General features: G+C 43.4%; 1 protein-coding gene across 11 annotated transcripts in view; it reads right to left on the bottom strand.

Annotated features, from left to right (window-relative positions):
- Positions 1–296: 296 nt before the first annotated feature.
- The window catches only part of RPGRIP1L (RPGRIP1 like), a 59,701-nt gene continuing 44,369 nt past the window's right edge, over positions 297–15,628 (bottom strand). For 7 of the 11 annotated variants that reach the window (XM_060682492.2, XM_060682497.2, XM_060682493.2 and 4 more), the window contains 4 exons: positions 15,425–15,611; positions 8,476–8,560; positions 2,281–2,414; positions 297–537 (listed from right to left, as the gene is read on the bottom strand). In XM_060682492.2, the coding sequence (XP_060538475.2) occupies positions 425–537; positions 2,281–2,414; positions 8,476–8,560; positions 15,425–15,611 (519 nt within the window). In that variant the 3' untranslated portion in view covers positions 297–424. Of the gene's footprint in view, positions 538–2,280; positions 2,415–6,867; positions 6,966–8,475; positions 8,561–15,424; positions 15,612–15,628 lie in introns of those variants that run through there. The other 4 variants (XM_060682496.2, XM_087876965.1, XM_060682498.2 and 1 more) reach the window with 3 other exon arrangements.

Genomic DNA, 15,628 nt, shown 5'->3' with positions numbered 1-15,628 from the left:
ATTACTTGATTTTTCACGACTTTTGTATACGGAATATATTTATACATATACACAGTAGACAAGTCAGTCTCTTTCTCTCCTTCTCTCTCTTTCTTTCTCTCGCCTTCCTCTCTCTCTCTTTCTCTCCTTCTCTCTCTCTCTCCTTCTCTCTTTATATACACATATCCAATTAACAAAAAGTTCCATCATTCAGTCATGTAGATATTAATTATTTACAGGCTGATGGGCTGGAATGATAGCCCTGGGCTGGGGACAGAGGGAGAGAAATATAAAAATATAAAATTCAAACCGGGGAGAAAAAATATACAAACTTTAAAACTGCAAACTGAGCAGGCTTTACATACAAATTAGACATTTCAATATAAGGTAGTATCTCTCTCTCTCTCTTGCTTTCCATCAAACCTGGCCAGGCCTCCCTCCAGGTTCAGGTTTCCTGAGCATTTCCACGCTTCTTCCAGACTGTATTCAGCACCGCCAGGGCTTCTACGGTCACTTTCAGCTTCCCAATCACTGTCCCGCCGTCTTCTGAATTGAAAACTGGAGAGGAAAAAAACAGCAGAAAAAGAGACTGACACATTAAGAAGCAAGATTGGTCACCTGGTGGTGCCCGTTTCCATAATTACCGCTTAACTGCAGACACTGAAAACAGTTGGCATACATTTTGTTACACGGATGTACACAAGAAAAAAAACCTCTCCATTTCCAGCAAGGGAAGAATGTGGAGCACTCTTTAATATGAGGCTTCCACATATGATACAATTCTGTTAATATTGCTCTGAATATATTTGTGGGACAGAAGCTGCATTGATTTCCACGAGAGCTGGGAACTTCATGATGGAGGGACAGAGGCCAACACATCAGTCTCTCTACACGCAATCTTGCCTCCTGAAGTCATTGGAAAGTTTGAATGGCATTTGCAAGGGCTTATATAGAACACAGGGACATGGTGGCTCAGTGACTAAGACACTGAGCTTGTCGATCAAAAGGTTAGCAGTTCAGCGGTTCGAATCCCTAGCGCCGCGTAACGGGCTGAGCTCCCGTTGCTTGTCCCAGCTTCTGCCAACCTAGCAGTTCGAAAGCACATAAAAAATGCAAGTAGAAAAATATGAAAGCAGTGAAATATCTAGGACCTGAGGAAGCACCAATGTTCCATGGTTCAATTATTCCTAGTGGTATTTTTTCCCCCTGGAAAGAGGAATAAGTGGATACATTAAATTTACATTTTAAAATTTACATTATTAAAAGAGAACACTTTGTGCCTTAAAAAAAGAAAAAGAAAAAAAAAAAAGAAGCAGATTGTCGGACGTCTTAACTTCTCCATCTCTGCGTAGCGTCAGCCAGACAGCAAAAAGGAGACTTGGACATGATTAAAAAAAGAGAGAGAGAGGAAGGCAGCGGGAGAGCAATAGCCTTCAGCTCCATGTTTCTAAGGAGCATCGTGACTCTCTCTTGGGTAGGGAGGCTGCAACGATGACCCAGCCTGAGCCACATGGGTCTTCAGGTCAAACCACGGAGCCTCTGAGGTCGGTTTAGGAGGTGACCGGGTCAAGACCCAAAGGCCAAGCTGACGGCTTCTGGGAAAAATTTTCCTTTTCCTCTCTCTTTCAAAAAGCAAAATCTTCCAAAAAAAACCTCCCTGTAAATAAAAGTTTTTCTTCCGAAATTGAGATTACAGTTTAGCTCCTTAAATTGACTGTTTTAGAAAGAGAGGAAGTGCCTTTCCAAGACGGTCACCTGACTGGATCACCTGACAATACAGTTGGCACTATTCACTGGCACTATTCAGGTGACTCCGAGGGCACAGATAAACCTCCAAGCGGCCTCAATGAGTCTCAGAAAGAGCGCCAACGACCAGAGGACTGCAAACAATATACCGTATTTTTCGGAGTATAAGACGCACTTTTTTCCCCCAAAAAAGAGGGTGAAAATCTGAGTGCGTCTTATACTCCGAATGTAGCCCTGCCCAGCTTCTCAAACGGAGGTTTCAGAGGCTGAAAAAAGCATCAGAAACGAAGCTTCAGAAAAGAAGCCCCCAAGCAGAGCTTCAGAAGCTTTTTTTCTGAAGCTGTTTCAGAGGCTTTCAGAGGCAAGAAAAGAAAGTTTTTTCTGAGTTTCAGATGTTTCAGAGGCAGAAAAAAAAGCAAAAAAAAAGCAGGTGTGGTCTTACTAAGGCTTTACAGAGTGGTATTAGTACCTCCCTTGATCTTGATTGTCTCCCTCTGTTAATGCAGTTTAGGATTGCATTGGCTTTTTGGCTGCCGCCGTTAAAGAAGGACTTACCATCAAGGTCTTGTTCAATGAGGTCTTGCTTTTTCTGAAATATCTGGCTTAAGCTCACGTAAGCAAAGCCAATATCCTCACACTCCAGATCCTGTTGATCTTCCGGAGGGTCACTAACCACTGTAAATCGTATACTGGGGGAAATAAAAAGAGAGCAAGTGGGTTATTTCTGACATTACACAGCTGCCCGGCTGGGAATTTTAAAAGTCAGATGAAACCTCAGAGGAACATGAGTTGAACTGTTGTCCAAAGGCACCTTCTGGAGCAAGAAGGTCCTTGGAGGACTTTGGGTAAGGCTCTGATCTGGACCGGGAAGGTCCCTACAAATCAACAGTCAGGAGTTGCATTTTGTCCGAAAGGGAAGTAGCTGCTTTAATGAGACGCTTGTAACATAAGGGAAAATTCTGTTCTTAGAGCATCTTTCAAGAGAGCATCAACAATCCGTTACCGAGCGGCAGAGTGACAGTAGCTACACTGATTTATGCTCTCAGCACATTTGGCTCTTATGATCATGGGAAACGGAGATGAATTAAGGGTGTCCCTGCTTCATAGTGTCTCATTTAGCAACAGTTCCCCAAAGTAGTTAGACATCCTTCCTTCTTTCCTTCCTTCCTTCCTTCCTTCCTTCCTTCCTTCCTCCCTCCCTCCCTCCCTTCATTCCTCTCTTCTCTTCTCCTCTCCCCTTCTCCTCTCCCCCTCTCTCCTCCCTTCCTTCCCTTCTTCTCTTCTCCTCTCCTCCCTCTTCTCTCTCCTCTCCCCACCTCCCTCCTCCCTCCCTTCTTTCCCTTCCCTTCCCTTCCCTCCCTCTCCTCTTCTCCTCTCCTCTCTCCTCCTCTCTCCTCCCCTCCCCTCCCTTTCCTCTCCCCTCTCCCTTCCTTCCTTATAGCTACCCATCTCAGTCAATGACTCTGGACAGTTTACAATTCCTAGCTCTGTTTAATTCAGATCCGGAAGTATGCCCTTAAACAAAACAATAAACAAAAAAATATATATATTATTTTTTAGGAAGGAACGAGGGAAAAGACCATCAAGGGGGTGGGGTGGGGTTTAAAACCAGGGTCTCATGGAAGACCAGAAACAATTTATCATTTCTTTATTTTACAAGGTAGCATCCCTATCTAAAGATACTTTGCGGCATGGTAGACAGGGGCTGGCAAAAGGGGCCCTGTAGCCTTCTGGCTTCTCCTTCCAACAGAAAAAGGAAACTCTTTTTATCTGCCCATCCACAAGCATTAAAAAAAACCCCAAAAACAACTCAGGATAAAACGCGTTATTTCAGAAGTTTCCAATATATAATACAGCAGAATGTCCATTAGCCGTAAACATTGCTTGTGGTGGGCTCTGTCATTTGACGTTCTGCCAATAAAACTATTAATTCATGTACGAAGTCCTGGGAAGAAATATTATTTTGGAACGCATCCTTGCTTATGTTTAGATGAAAACGGGAAGGAAACTCTTTCGGGGGTGGGTGGGGAGACCCAATTTAAAATAATGCCTCTTTTAAAAAAAAAAAACAGATCAAGAACCATCTTTCAAATACAGGGGGAGGAGGGGGCTTGAGTGCACTAGCCCGCCTATCGTTCCTGCCGCATTTTCATATTTTTCTCCTGTTGCCGGTTCAAATCTGTCATTTCCGTTCGACCAATAAACCTTACACAACGGGTCGGCCTTGTTTGTTGACTTGGCAATGCGGAATGACACAAAGCGCAAAGGCGAGTGTCACAAATGGCTTTCTCTGGCGCCTCAGCCAACCCACCACAAGTTTAGCCAGACCGCAGAAAATTAGCTTTGCAGATTGTTACGCCTGTTGTGCGAGTTGCTTTTTTTTCCCCCCTGAACCAAACCAAATAAACAAAACAAAACAAAAAAAACCATCAACGTCAATGCAAATTAACGCCATTCAGGACTGAGCAGATGTGGCTTCGAAAATATTTAATTTAGCTTCCCAGCTGTCCCAAAAGATCGTATTATTGGCAACAGGGGGAAACTTTTTACGTAGGATGGGGCAAAAATAAAAAGCCCAGATCTATAGGTGTTAACATACGTGTAGGAACATTGTGGTTTATTATTTATCCCCTTGGGATTTGATTCTTACAGAATATTAAGCCACAACATTGTTTGAGTTTAACCATGATGTAATAATGGCTTCAAATATTGAAAACAAAACCATTGTTGGCTGCAAGATCCTGAATAGTTTTGTCGAGAGCTTATTATTATTATTAGGAGTGAATGGAGAATGGTGGCTGTCTCCTTATTAATGTATTTGCTATGTCCGTTTCTCGTGGTTATTGACAGAAGAGTTGATTTACAAACTCCGAACAAGCCATCATTGTTTCTTTTATTTAGAAACTGCCTTCTTGTTACTTTGGGGACTGAACGCACAAATTCAGCCGATATTTCAGTTGCCGAATGCCAAGTTAGGGAAGTTACAGGGGCTCTGCGAGGGAAATGAGCAATTTCCAAATTCAATAAATACACCGCATTCGTACAGTAATTCTACAGCACATCTGGAGAGTTTAAAAATACTTCACACCTGCAGTTTTGACAATGTTTAACAATAGCAATCCGGTTGCCCGTTTTTAAAAAAATAACTTTTCCCTCCCGATGTCCAGAAGATGGAAATTGCAACTGAGAACCTAGGAAATTCAATCTGCAAACTAAAAAGAGTGACTTTAATTCTCGTCTTGGGTTTTTTTTTTTTTTTTTTTTTACAGTGTGAGTTACTGCAATTTTTACTTATCCCTGAAATTTCCTTTCCCCACATACGTGGCCAATTTGGAGCGATATTTTTATCCCGGGTTGTTTGGTTTCCTAAACTTTAAAGTTTGGTTCCTGTTTCAAATGAAAGGGGGGGAAAAAAAGAAATCTTCTGATATTATTATATAGGGCTTTGTGATAGGAAACATGTGCCCGAGGAACGAAGCCGCCAACTTTACAATCTGCGGCATCTGTGCATTTGAGAACAATAATGTGCATTTCCCATCATCTCTCCTGATGGCTGGACTTCAAAGATGGGCCTCGAGCCGGAAGAGGGAGGAAGGAGCGATTCACATATTCAAGTGGTCCGCACATGGGGACATCTTATATGGGACAAACTGGAAGAGGATGCTATAATTGGTTAAGGCGCCAGGCTAGAAAGCAGAAGACACTGAGTTCTGGTCCTGACTTAATCATGAAAGTTAGGTGGATGACTTTGGGCCCGTTACCAGGAGACTGGGAGTTCTAGTCCCGCCTTGGCCATGAAAGCTGGGTGGATGACTTTGGGCCAATTACCAGGAGACTGGGAGTTCTAGTCCTGCCTTGGCCATGAAAACTGGGTGGATGACTTTGGGCCTGTTACCAGGAGACTGGGAGTTCTAGTCCTGCCTTGGCCATGAAAACTGGGTGGATGACTTTGGGCCAATTACCAGGAGACTGGGAGTTCTAGTCCTGCCTTGGCCATGAAAACTGGGTAGATGACTTTGGGCCCATTACCAGGAGACTGGGAGTTCTAGTCCTGCCTTGGCCATGAAAACTGGGTGGATGACTTTGGGCCAATTAGCAGGGGACTGGGAGTTCTAGTCCCGTCTTGGCCATGAAAGCTGGGTGGATGACTTTGGGACAATCACCAGGAGACGCTGAGCTCTAGTCTTGCCTTAGGCATGAAAGCCAACTGTGAGACTTTGGACCAGTCCCTCTCTCTCAGCCGAACTCACCTCACAGGGTTGTTGTGTGGAAAATAGGAGGAAGGTGTGTTGGATGTGCTCCCTGCCTTGAGTTATTAATAATAATAAAGGTGGGCTATAAATAATGACTTCTTGGTCTGTGTTAATGAATCCAACCATTCATCCATTCGTATGAGTAATTTCTTCTTTGACTGGCAGTGGTTTTTGAGAATGGACAATTGGGGGAAAATGGTGTATAGAAATATGTTTGCTTGGGTGGGTTGCTGGGGTTTCGCAGGGGTTCGGGAGAACCTCTAGCTAAGATTCTGTGCAGTTCAGAGAACCCCCAAATCCTACTCCTGGTTGACCCCGCCCACCCCACCCCTCCCCTCCCAGCAGTCCCCACGTGGCCCATTTTGGATCCAGGTAAGTGCAGGGCGCACGCGGTGGCGAGGAGAGGATGAAAAATGAGCCTACGGAAGTTTGGGAAGGCTGGAAACGGCCCTGTTTCCAACCTCCAGAGGGCCTCCGGAGCCTGGGGAGGCCATTTTCACCCTCCTGGAGGCGCGAGGAAAGCCTCCGGAGTCCAGGGAGGGCAAAAACGCACCCTCCCCCCGCTGTGGTGCAGGAAGCTGACTAGGCCACGCCCACCATGGCCACACCCACCCAGTAACCGGGCAGAAAACCCCTTGCTAATTATTTTTGAAGCCCATCCCTGGGTGCCCCACACACAAATTAAATATGGATGTTCTCTTCTGGTTCTCTTCAAAAAAAGATGCAGAATATTGCAGAATATTTATGAATAAGCACGTCCAGAATCAAAATGCATCCATTTTAAGAGCGACCCAGACATTTTAAGCCAGGATTAACTACAAAGAACATTGAGCAAAAGGCTTGAATTTGTCACATAAAACAATCATCCGTGTCACGGATTATAGGACTACAGGGATATCTTTAACTTTATTTGGAGTTTTACTAGACCCAGCGTGTTATTCATCTCACTAATGTATGCAGTAAATCTGGAAGTCCTTTGCTTGTTTGCTGAAATAAGAAAAGGGGAGGAAGAGGAAGAAGAAGAAGAAGACAAAAATAATCTTTCTGAACTTCAAAGTGCTTTAGATGTGAGACGTGCCCACTCTTAAGGGATCATTTTATGGCGCTTCCTGTCAGATTCCATTAAAAAAAAAACAACCACTGTGTGCCAGCCACTATATGAAGCTCAGTTTTGGAAACAAAATGGAGGGGAAAAAAAGATTGGTTGCCTTATTGCCAGCTAATATCCCGTTTGCTGAAACTGCTTATCTGCAAATGCACGAAGCTAATCAGCAGTTTTCTTCAACCAACCGAACCAGCGGCTGCTCCAGCTATGATCAAAATAGCCCAGATCTTGAAATTAAAATGAATTTTTCTCCACACACAGGGTGGACATTAAAAAGGAAAACAGTGCTTTGCTTTTGAAAATTGTAAGCCGCGTCCAGATACCGCGAAGGGTGGATTTTACATTTTCTCAGAATAAACATGGGCATTAGGATGTCATTTTTCCCCGAGAACAGCGTGAATCTACGCTCCTGTTAAAATAGATAGAAATACAAATTGATTATCTGGCTGCTGGAATAGCTGAACTTAGTGAAGCAAAAGTCAACTTTTCCCAAGTTGACTTTTAGGTTATTTAGGTTATTAAATAACCTAAATTATTTATTTAGGTTATTTAGGTTATCCCAAGTTGACTTTTAGGTTATTTAGGTTCTCGTTTATTCCTTTTTCCTTTCCCGGCTAAATGTCATTTTCTCCCAAGTATTTATGTCCTCATTTTACACGTAGACTTTGACTTAGGACCACAATTGAGCCCAACGTTCCTGTTGCTAAGTGAGACAGTTAAGTGAATTTTGCCCCGTTTTACGACCTTCCTTACCACAGTGAATCGCTGCAAGTTGTTAAGTTCGTAACACAGCTTGCTCAGTGAATCTGGCTTCCCCCGTTGACTCTGCTTGTCAGATTCATGTCGGACTTTGCTCGTAACTTCAAAACGGTAACTAAATGAACTGTTGTGAAGTCGAGGACGACCTGTAATGAATAACTACAGCATGGGGAAAGGAAGAAAGGAATAGAGGTAGTTCCTCGACTTATAGCAATTCATTTACTGGTCGTTCGAAGTTACAACGGCACTGAAAAAAGGTACTGATGGCCATTTTTCACACTTATGACCGTTGCAGCATCCCCATGGTCATATGATCCAAAATTCAGCTGCTTGGCAATTGACTGTATTTATGACGGTCGCAATGTCCCGGGGTCACGTGATCCCCTTTTGCAACCTCCTGACAAGCCAAGTCCATGGGGGAAAGCCAGATTCACTGAACCACCGTGTGACTCATTTAACAACTCCAGTGATTCACTTAACAAATGCGGTGAGAAAAGTTGTGAAACGAGACAACGCTTGCTTAACCGATTTCTTCACTTAGCAACATAAATTCTGGGCTTGGTTATGATCATAAGCCGAGGACTACCCATATGACTGAGGAATACGAAGCAACGTGTCCTCTCAAAAATTTACCTTCCATGTCTGGGCTCAGATCCGCAAACGACAGCCTTGAGATAATCCCACCGTGCTTCGTGCTTGGCTTGATCCACGTATATGACTGCAAAATCAAACAGAAATGAGGCTGCAATGAAGTGCCAACAAATAAATGCATTTACTTTATAGGACTTCTTTTCCACAGGCTCATCCTTCCTGTTGGTTTCAGCATCTCCAAATAGCAATAGCCCTTAGACTTATATACCGCTTCATGGTGCTTTACAGCCCTCTCTAAGCGGGTTACAGCCCTCTCTAAGCCTCTTGCCCCCAACAATCTGAGTCCTCATTTTACTGACCTTGGAAGGACGGAAGGATGAGTCAAGTTTGAGCCAGTTGGGACTGAACTCCTGGCAGTGGAGAGATCAGCCAGCAATACTGCATTCTAACCACTGTGCCACCATAGAAGGAAGGAAGGAAGGAAGGAAGGACTAGCAATAGCCCTTAGATTTATATACTGCTTCACAGTGCTTTACAGCCCTCTCTAAGCAGTTTACAGAGTCAGCCTCTTGCCCCCAATAATCTGGGTCCTCATTTTACCCACCTCGGAAGGATGGAAGGCTGAGTCAACCTTGAACCTGCTGAGATTCAAACTCCTGACTGTGGGCAGAGTTAGCCAGCAATACTGCATTCTAACCAATGCACCAAAGCTCTTGAGAGAGAGAGAGAGAGGGAGAGGGAGAGGGAGAGGGAGAGGGAGAGAGTATGCAAACAGATAGACAGTAATGGATAGATATTGTAGATAGATAGAAGATAGAGAGATAGATGATAGTTAGGAATAGGACTTATATACCGCTTCACAGTGCTTTATAGCCCTCTCTAAGCAATTTACCAAGTCAGCCTCTTGTTCCTTGACAATCTGGGTCCTCATTTTCCTGACTTTGGAAGGACAGAAGGCTGAGTCAACTTCGAGCAAGTCAGGATCGACTTCCCGGCTGTGGGCAGAGTTAGGCAGCGATACTGCCCCCTGAAATAATATGTTGCCCTAAATTCATATTTACCTATTCTCTCTCTCTCTCTCTCTCTCTCTCTCTCTCTCTCTCTCTCTCTCTCTCTCTTTTACAAAGAAACACTAGCATTAAGGCCACACATTCTTTTACAATGACTTATACGGACATGCCGTTCCCATCTGGTACAAGATGCACAATGTTAAAACAAGAATAAAGACTGGAAGCCAATACTAGAAGGTAGAATGTGGAGGGCAGATGAGCAGCCTTTATTTTCAAATATTTCCAGAAAAGGTGGATTTAAAAACAAGAAACACACAAAAAAAAACAGATGGCTCCGAATCTTCAACGCGGAGGTCTTTGCTCGTGGTTTGGATCACGCTCAAAGGGACCTGCTGTTCAGTTGAAGGGAGAAAAGATTATATGATTTCAATCCTGAAAACCTTTGGCTGGGCTCTTGTTGATGTGAGATATTGAGTGAAAACCATCTGCCTCCACGTAAGAGGCTCCGACTTTGAAAAAAACCTTCCAGGCTCCTCCTGGGAGCAAGAAATCAAGCCGATAATAAAAAAGATGCAGAATTGTTTTTGATGGTGGCCTGATCCTGTTCTAGAATCACCCTTTAGTTGGGATTGGCTATGGCTAGTCTGGTGAAAAGAAGGATCAGGGGCAGTGGTGAAAGCTTCTGTGGGTTGCCACCGGTTCGCTGCCCGCACATGCATGGTGCGTGCCAAATGCGCGCTGCGCGTGGAAAAAGGAGCCTTTTGAAGGTAAGTAGAACAGTGAAGGGGGTGGAAACAGCTGTGCTGCGCGATTTAGATTAGCTAGAAAGCAGGATTTTCTACTTTCTAGCGAATATAAATTGTACGGCACAGCTGATTGTCGGACCGAACTGGTAGCTTTTATTACTACCGATTCGCCCGAACCGGTGCGAACCGGTAGCATTTCACCCCTGACCAGAGGTGACATGATAGCAGTGTTCTGATTTGAGGGGCTACCACAAAGAAGAGGGAGTCAAGCTATTCTCCAAAGCACCTGAAGGCAGGACAAGAAGCAATGGATGGCTGAAGAGGTTGTAGAAAAAATGCTGGGCATGGGGAGGGGGGCAGGGATTTTTGCTACGGGTTCTCCGAACCACCTGCCATCATCGCTACCGGATCAGGTGATCCGGTCCAAACTGGGAGCATGTCACCCCTGCCCTTCTGACAAGCAAAGTCAATGGGAAAGTCAGATTCGCTTAACAACCATGTTACTAATTTAAGAACTGCAACGATTCACTGAACAACTGTGGCAAGAAAGGTGGGACAAAGTTCACTTAATGACTATCTCACTTAGCAGCAAAAAATTTGCACTAAATTGTGGTCGTAAATCGAGGATTACCTGTAGATGGAAAGAAACTTTCTTCCATCGTACTACTCTGAATTCAACGGATACTCAGCCGCTACTCACTCCTAAGTCTATGTAAGTCTTGTTAAAAAAAAAGAAAAGTTTGCGAATATTTCATTAATCTTTCCCTTTTCTCTTGTCAATTCTCGAGCAGGTTTATACACAGCCAAGATAACATTCTTTAGGCTCACAATCATTAATCTTGTTTCCGGGCTGTTTTCCTGCTTTCTCAGCATAGTGGAAACAATATTCTCTCGGCTCTATGAAATATAAAAGCTATTTCCTTGTTATCGGTACCTATCAACTGAACTTAATCTTTGTTATTTCAATTATGGTGGTTTTTGTCCAAAGAAGCAGAAAGAGAAAAATGAGATGGAGGGACCGGAGGGGGGCAGGAGGGAGGGAGGGAATCATTTTTTCCAAGGTGAAATTAAGAATTTCCCTCTGTGTGTGTCACTGTTTATATCAACTTAGTGAAGAAATGGTCAGTTTGCTGACATCCCTAATATTTGACTCTGGAGAATTAAAAGCACTGTTCAGTTCAGGTTAAAAATAGCTAGTATAATTTCTGCCTGTTTATTAATGCCTTATCACCTATTTGTTCTTCAAAAATTGATCTTTCATTCCAAAGAACTGTTTGATACAGCACCTATGCCTGCAGGTCCTAAGTAGAAGGACTCTGCACGGAAAAGAGAAATAGGATTCAAATTTTATGTTATCTGTATAGGACAGGGGTCAGCAACCTGTGGCTCTGGAGCTGCATGTGGCTCTTTCACCCCTCTGCTGCGGCTCCCTGTCACTCAAAATATGTGTCACAACTGCCAATGTGCAACACCCACCGGCACGCGATTCATTGAGTTTTTCAACCGCTGGTAGGCCAACTATGGATAAATCCATGAAAAGAAAAGTTTCAGAAGAAAACAGAACATTTAATTCAACTACATATGCTAGTTTGGTGGCTGCTCAAGAAATAGTCAGGCACGGGAAGGGTTTTGTGGCTCCCGGTGTTTTCTTTTCTGTGGGAAACGGGTCCAAATGGCTCTTTGAGTGTTTAAGGTTGCAGACCCCTCGAATAGGAAAATACTACAGATGGTTTCAACCTATTTATCTAGAGGCAAACGGCAATGTAGGAAAGCAAATTAATAGCACTCTTCTCTTCCATAGGGTCCTTGGTGGTCTCTGAGCTTGGTTATTTTCTTGGAAGACATTTCATTCCCTGACTGTGTAACATTATCAGTGCTAGAAGCAGCTTCTAAGTACCAATGATGTTATCTAATTGGGTAATGAAACATCTGCAAAAAAACAACCAAGCTCAGAGAGCATCAAGGGCCCTGCGGTTCAATTCTGAGTTACACATATTCTCTTCTCTTGATTCCCCTTCTTCTCTTCGTCCTGCTACTCACTCATCTGGTTTCTCATCCGGGAAAGACAGATAAGACTGTGGACAACAATGAAAAAAAAAAAAACCAAGCAAGGCGTGGAAGTTAATCACACTTCCACCCTACTCTGTCTTGCTCAGATACTTCCTAAAGTCGGTTCTGGGCACCACTGTTCCAAAAGGACAGAGACAAATTGGATCAAGTTCAGATGAAGGCTACCAAGATGGAAACTGAGTCCAATGAGGAACAACGAAAGGATCTGGGTAGGAAAAGATAACTAAATGGAAATTATGGCTGCAGTCTGCCTATATCTGAAGAGTTTGATTGACCTTAATCTTCATCGTTTCAAAAGGCAGAACAATAACCAATGGATTAAAATTCCAAGGATGATGGTTCAGATTGGACTTCAGGAGGAACTTTCTCACTGTATGAGCTCTCAGAGAACCTACATGAAGTGGTGAATTCTTTGCTGGAGGACTTCAAACAAAAGCTGTTTGAAGGTCATCTTTGAAAGATGCTCTAGGAACCCTACACTTAGCATGGGTCTAGGATTTTCATCTCCGACTCTTCATTCTCCTCGGGCGTTTCTCCTCGGGCGATTCTCCCCCAACTTATCTCTTCCTTTTTCACAAAAGGTGTGGGACACAGTGGACGGTGGCCCATTCCCCAGGGCGAATGACTGGAGGCATGCCAGCTGAGGAGATAAATCGGGGGAGAATCACCCGAGGAGAAACGCCAGAGGAGAATGAAGAGTTGGAGACGAATAGTCCCATTCCAACTTAGCATAGAGTTCAAGTAGATGATGTCCAAGACTCCTTTCAATTTTATGGCTCTAGACCTACTGTACATCTTGGTTCTGCTAAGTAGACCAATCACACCGTTAGCATCATTCGTAAACCGTCTGCCTATATGAGTTTATTAATAAGTAACTGTCGAAGGCAAGTCCTACCAGATGTCCCAACTTCCAAGTGATGATGTTCTATCTCTCCTTGTGACAATGATATGAGAGCTTGGAAATTGTACTTCTTCAATTTTTGGAAAACTACTTTTCTGAAATGCACTGTCCATCTTCTTTACACGATTCGTTAGACAGGTTTTTTTTTTAATATGAATAAAGCTGTATGCAAAACAATGTCCATAATTAAGAGACAAGCTTGGACCCATTATAGTCTTATGATTGACTAAGGACGTTTAATTTATTAACTGTAAATCTCTCCTCCTTCTATCTATAGATTAGAAAGGCACAGCAAATGACTAGGGAACCCACAGCACTCAGTTGTGATATTAAATGTTGCTTATTAAAGCAGAATTTCACAAGATCTCTTTGTCTCAGCTAAGATGTAAAGCAGTTCCTTAAAAAGCCAGCCGTGATGCTTGAGACATAAATATAATAAAAGAAACCCAATAAAAAAGGCATTTATTTACTGAGAAATAATGACTTCTCAAATTACACCTGGGTTTATCATGATTATTTTTTTCATACACAATCCATGGGACTGCTAGTTTCTCTCTAAGCTCAAAGTACACTTCCTTTCCCCATCATGTAAATCTCAGTTTTATTAAAGAAAATATTCAATTAACCTCAAATATTCTACATACCCAAATCTAATTAGGCCTGAATAAGAAATGGAGTAAAGCTATAGTAAACACGCACATTCTGACTTCATTACTATTAGATTATTGGCTTTCTTGCCGACATTATGAAACACCAAAATTCATTAGGGCACTTTCTCCGGAATGATGTGTCTTTACAAGGAGAGCTGGCACAGAGGAAATATTAGATGACCAGTTATTTAAGTAATACCCTAGGAAAAGCAAAGCAACCTTGCTGGAAATGAGTTCTCGTCTGATCACTTCGTGGCAAAGGCAGAAATATTATTTCCCAAGAGAAGGTGCAGCTCGTTAGAAAACTGATTCGTAACATACCTGCATGCAAGAATCCTGGGTTGTATAAACAGAGACAGAGAATCAAAACCACGTGAAATTATTAGTAGCGCTTTATAAACCTATAATGAGACCACGCGTGGAAATACTGCATCCAGTTTTGGTCACCCCATTGCAAAAATAAAATAAAAATGATGTTGAGACTTTGGAAAAAGTGCAGAGAAGAGCAACTAAGATGATTAAAGGCTTAAGAGCAGCGGGGAAAAATCCCCCCCCCCGTTCTATCCGGCTCGCCGAACTGGTAGCACCGGCGGCGGGAGGCTCCGCCCACCCGCTGGGACGTCATTACGTCCCCTTTTATTACCATCTGTGCATGCACAGAAGGTTCTGTGCATGCGCAGAAGAGGCATGTGCGCGCATAGCATACATGTGCTCTCACGTGCTCCCGTTCCCGAACCGGTAGCGGAGGTGAGTGGATTTCACCGCTGCTTAAGAGACTAAAACGTATGAGGGACGGTAGCAGGAATTGGGTATGGCTAGTCTAGAGAAAAGAAGGACTAGGGGGGACATGATAGCAGCGTTCCAGTATTTGAGGGACTGCCATAAAGAAGAGGGGAGAGGGGGTCAATTTATTTTCCAATGCATCAGATGGCAAGAGATAAAGCAATGGATGGAAACTAATCAAGGAGAGAAGCAACCTGGAACTAAGGAAAAACTTCCTAACAGTGAGGACAATTAACCAGTGGAACAGCTCGCCACCAGAAGTTGTGGGTACTTCATCACTGGAGGTTTTTAAGAAGAGACTGGACAGTCACTTGTCTAAAATGGTACACGGTCTCCTGCTTCAGTATCCCCAGGGTCACACAATCAAAAACCAGATGATTGGCGACTGCTTCGTATTTATGACGGTCGCAGATGGTCATGTGACCCCTTTTGCGACCTTCTGACAAGCAACCCGATTCGCTTAACAACCGTGTTACTAACTTCACAACTGCAGTGACTCACATCATAACAACCATGGCGAGAATGGTTGCAAAGCTCACTTAATCAATGTCTCACTTAGCAACCTAAATTTGGGGCTCAATTGTGGTTGTAAGTTGAGGACTACCTATACTTGGTGTCATTTTTGGAGAAAGTTGATTGGCTACCAGGGAGGGGAGGATACTGGCCAAGATGAATAAAAATATATGTGTATGTGTGTGAGTGTGTAAAGCCTTAAATCAGAACTTTTCAATAAAATCTGTTACGGATGGAAGAAGAAGAAGAAGACGACGGGACATAAAAAACCAGCGATTTAAAAGCACAAAATGAAATAAATATTAAATGAATTCCTACCGTGGCTGTAGTTATAGAACACCCACTGCCTGCTTCTGGGTTTTGGAAGCGCCATCGGAGTTTCGGTTGTTTCGAAACTGGAGAATTTGGACTCTATGAAAAGCCGCTGGATCAGCACGTCCATCAAAATCTGGGGCTCCGTCAGGCTGAGCGACACGATCTCGATGCGGATCCTTTCGGCAGTCTGCTGAAAGACAAACAACC

This window comes from Pantherophis guttatus, chromosome 11, assembly GCF_059756535.1.
Source record: "Pantherophis guttatus breed Tessera chromosome 11, ASM5975653v1, whole genome shotgun sequence".
Lineage (NCBI taxonomy): Eukaryota > Metazoa > Chordata > Lepidosauria > Squamata > Colubridae > Pantherophis > Pantherophis guttatus.
This window is presented reverse-complemented; position numbering and strand designations above follow the sequence as displayed.